The sequence below is a fragment of the Penaeus vannamei genome, chromosome 37 (assembly GCF_042767895.1).
Source record: "Penaeus vannamei isolate JL-2024 chromosome 37, ASM4276789v1, whole genome shotgun sequence".
Taxonomy (NCBI): domain Eukaryota; kingdom Metazoa; phylum Arthropoda; class Malacostraca; order Decapoda; family Penaeidae; genus Penaeus; species Penaeus vannamei.
Window position 1 is genome coordinate 13,694,237 of NC_091585.1, and position 3,628 is coordinate 13,697,864.

The following is a 3,628-nucleotide window of genomic DNA, read 5'->3' on the forward strand; positions in this document are numbered from 1 at the left end:
GCTTCTCTCATGATGTCGAAGGCGTCTCGAGACCCGTTGGTGGAGAACGTCACCAGAACGTCAGTTACTGGCTTCGCGTCGTAGCCCAAGAGGCCCTTCAGCCTGCCCAGGACGTCCCTCTTCCTCTGGTCGTACCTGTGGTCGCTGGCCTTCCACACCAGCCCGACGCTGCTCAGCTCCCGGACCCAGGCGTGCTCGGCCAAGCACCGCCGGAACTGCCGCTCGTTGCTCTCCTCCCGCAGGCGCCCGCCCGTGTCGCCCACGCCCGCCGTGTCGATCACCATCAAGTTGCTTGGCCGCGCGGTGCATGCCCTCCTGCCGGTAGATCACGTACGCCGTCGTGTACTCCGTCTGGCTCTGCGTCGAGCTCTTGCCGGCCTCGTCCATCTGGTCGCGCGCAGCTGAAGGCGCACGTCGTCGCGCAGCCCCGACGCCGAACACCCTGTTGACCAGGGCGTTGCACAGGTGGCTCTTGCCGTTGCCGGTCTCTCCCAGCAGGAGCACCTTCTTCACCTCGCCGCCGTTCTCGGGGCCCACGCCCAGGACCCGCACCTTGTTCGTCGGGTCGTCCAGCACGGTCCTCGTCCTCAGCTCGCGGACCGTGAACTCCCGCTCTCTCTCCTCACGGGGACGCTGTTCCTCTCGACCCAGCCTCGCAGGCTGTCGCCCTCCATGGCCTCCAGCAACAGGCCTTCCTGCGACGCCTCAGGCCGGGGATGCGAGCGAGCGCCTGCCTGCGGAGCGCCGTCAGGATCCGTCCTCTCGGAGGGAGTGGCACTGGGGACTCCCGCTTGCTCTCCCCACGCCACCCGAATAGATTTCTGCCTGTGTGACTTCCGGCTGCGATTCCTTCCTTCAGGAAATCACAAGACCTCTGCCGATGGAGGTGAGAAGAGGTGAGCAACCGAGCCGAAGCCAGTCGAGTCCGCAAGCACGAAGGCGAGAGAGGAAAGCGGCGCAAGCAGCCAGCCTCCTTCCTCGGGCGAGACGAGACGAGGAGGCGCGTCTGGAGTCAGCCGAGGGCCGCCGGGGACAGACTGGAACAAAGAAAGAGTCAGAATGAGCACTGGTAGCAACTTGGCGGTTGTAAACAGATGCACTGTAACTTGAAGGTTGTATTAGAGTTAACTTAAGAGTATTTTATGATGATTCATCCTAGTGATAAGAAATCCCATGAAATTATGGCCATTATGTATGTTTCACATTAAATTCTGTTAATGTATTATTACCCGGATTTTATATTTCAAACGTAAAATGCTCTTTAAAATTTACAAGAGATAATGGATCGGTCGAGGACAGAACCCACACACACACACATTCAACACTCCCCGGCACAGCCACGTCCCTCCTGCACAGACACCCCCGCGCCTCGTCTTTATCGCAAAAGGTCCAACAGGCATTCATATCGGATTCCTTATCTCTTATCACCCTCCACGTGTTCGGGCGTCTGTTGCCAATTAGCTGAGGAATCAACAGGACCAAGTCAATAATTAAGGAAATGAGCAACACATCGAATGATAAATTATAGGAATAAAAAAAAAAACGATTTGAGAGATAAAGCAATTTAGATAATTCATTAACAGAGAAAAGGCAGGAGCTTGAACAATAACATGAAACAAAGAGTAATCGGAGAGACAGGGCGATAACATTAAGAATAAATTGAGAAAAAAAGAAGGAAAAAATAAATTGAGCAAAAAAAGAAAAAAGAAAAAAAAGAAAGAAAAAAATAAATCAATTAATTAAAAAATAAATAAAAAATAAAAATAAATATATATATACATATATATATATACATATATATATATATATATATATATATATATATATATATATTATTGAGACAAAACAAAAATGGAGAAAGCAAAATTTTGAAAAATGAATTGAGAAACAAAACAAAACAAAACAAAAAATTCCATGACACTGACACAACTGAAATTAAAAAGCCAATGCGTGAACGACTAAACGGCATTTCCTAAACTATGAAGTATGAGTCAAAAGAAAACAAAAACAAAACAAAACAAAACAAAAACTGATAACGAGAGTAAAAAAAAAAAAAAAAAAAAAAAAACACAGTGACGTATGAGATGACGAATTCAATGACGTAAGAAAGTGACAAAAAAGACGCTACGATAAGAATCCAAATCCTTTGGCAAACAACAAAGCAAAAAACGTACATTCCTATCCGGCGAAAACAAGAGAAAATACTCAAAGAAAATTCATTATCATTATCATGTTTATTACTATTATTATTATCATTACCATTATTATCATTATCATTGCTATTATCATTATTATCATTATTATTATTATTATTATTATTATTATTATTATTATTATTATTATTATTATTATTATTATTATTATTATCATTATTATTATTATTATTATTATTATCATCACCATCATCATTATTATCATTATTTTCATCATTATAATTATAATAATGATGATAATGATAATACCAATGATAATGATAATAAAATTAATATCATTATTAACAATAATAAGAATGATGATGATAATAATAATAACAATAATAATAATAACAATAATAATAATAATAACAATAATAATAATAATAATAATAATAATAATAATAATAATAATAATAATAATAATAATAACAATAACAATAACAATAACAATAACAATAACAATAACAACAATAAATATAACAAAGGCAACAACAACAACAATAATAAAAGAATGCAATTCACGAAAAATAAAAACATGCAAAAATATTCCTGAAAATCGTCACAGGGTTTGAACAGCCGTTGACACATTACTACCACACAAGATCTTTAAGAAAACAAGTAATAACACAAGTATTCCAATACCTACACAGTTTCTCCGTGCATTTAAACACTGTCGTTCCTACAAGAGCAACACAGAGATGGAATCACACTGTAATACTGAAGAAACTGTGGTATAATCTGTACATAAATACACAGTGTTCTGGGAAGGTAGCAAGTCTGCGTTTTCTACACTGTCAAAATGTTTTGGCAGCGTTATCGTTTCCTGTCGAATGTCGCTTTATTTCGTGGGTTTGGTTAGTTGTTTTTTTTTTTATTATTATTATCATTATTTATGGTTTCAGTCGATTAACCATAAATGGAACATTATTCAAATATATCGAAAGAGATTGCGTTTTAATCGTATTGTAATTATTTTCTGGAAAATCTGGCATCTTCTTAATTTGGTGATTGTGAACGCTTTATATAAGAATATAGAGTGGTATACATGTACTTACCGCATCACGTTTAGTTTCACTTTACCATAAAATCAGTAGTAAAACATTCCCGTATGGTTATTATACATAATACAGACAGGTCATTATAAATAAAATACTTGGCAACTGAATTTATCGGAAGCAAACGTTCTGTCACTCGCTCCCCCCCCCCCCTTCTCTCTCTCTCTCTCTCTCTCTCTCTCTCTCTCTCTCTCTCTCTCTCTCTCTCTCTCTCTCTCTCTCTCTCTCTCTCTCTCTCTCTCTCTCGCTCTGTTCCTCTCTCTCTGTTCCCTCTCTCTGTTCCTCTCTCTCTTGGTTCCTCTCTCTCTGTTCCTCTCTCTCTGTTTCTCCTCTCTCTGTTCCACTCTCTCACCTCCCGTTTCTCTCTCTCTGTTCTCT

At 40.5% G+C, this 3,628-nt stretch overlaps 1 protein-coding gene across 5 annotated transcripts in view; it reads right to left on the reverse strand.

The window, feature by feature from the left end:
- Nucleotides 1-2,996, reverse strand: part of LOC113813051 (uncharacterized) — a 4,409-nt gene extending 1,413 nt beyond the window's left edge. Inside the window, exons 1-3 of one of the 5 annotated variants that reach the window (XM_027364984.2) lie at nt 2,842-2,995; nt 1,317-1,461; nt 1-1,037 (exon numbers count right to left, since the gene is read on the reverse strand). The exon at nt 1-1,037 is cut by the window's left edge and continues 1,413 nt beyond it. In XM_027364984.2, the coding sequence (XP_027220785.2) occupies nt 1-284 (284 nt within the window). In that variant the 5' untranslated portion in view covers nt 285-1,037; nt 1,317-1,461; nt 2,842-2,995. Of the gene's footprint in view, nt 1,038-1,229; nt 1,462-2,837 lie in introns of all 5 variants that reach the window. The other 4 variants (XM_027364983.2, XM_027364985.2, XM_027364986.2 and 1 more) reach the window with 4 other exon arrangements.
- Between the last annotated feature and the right edge of the window lie 632 nt (nt 2,997-3,628).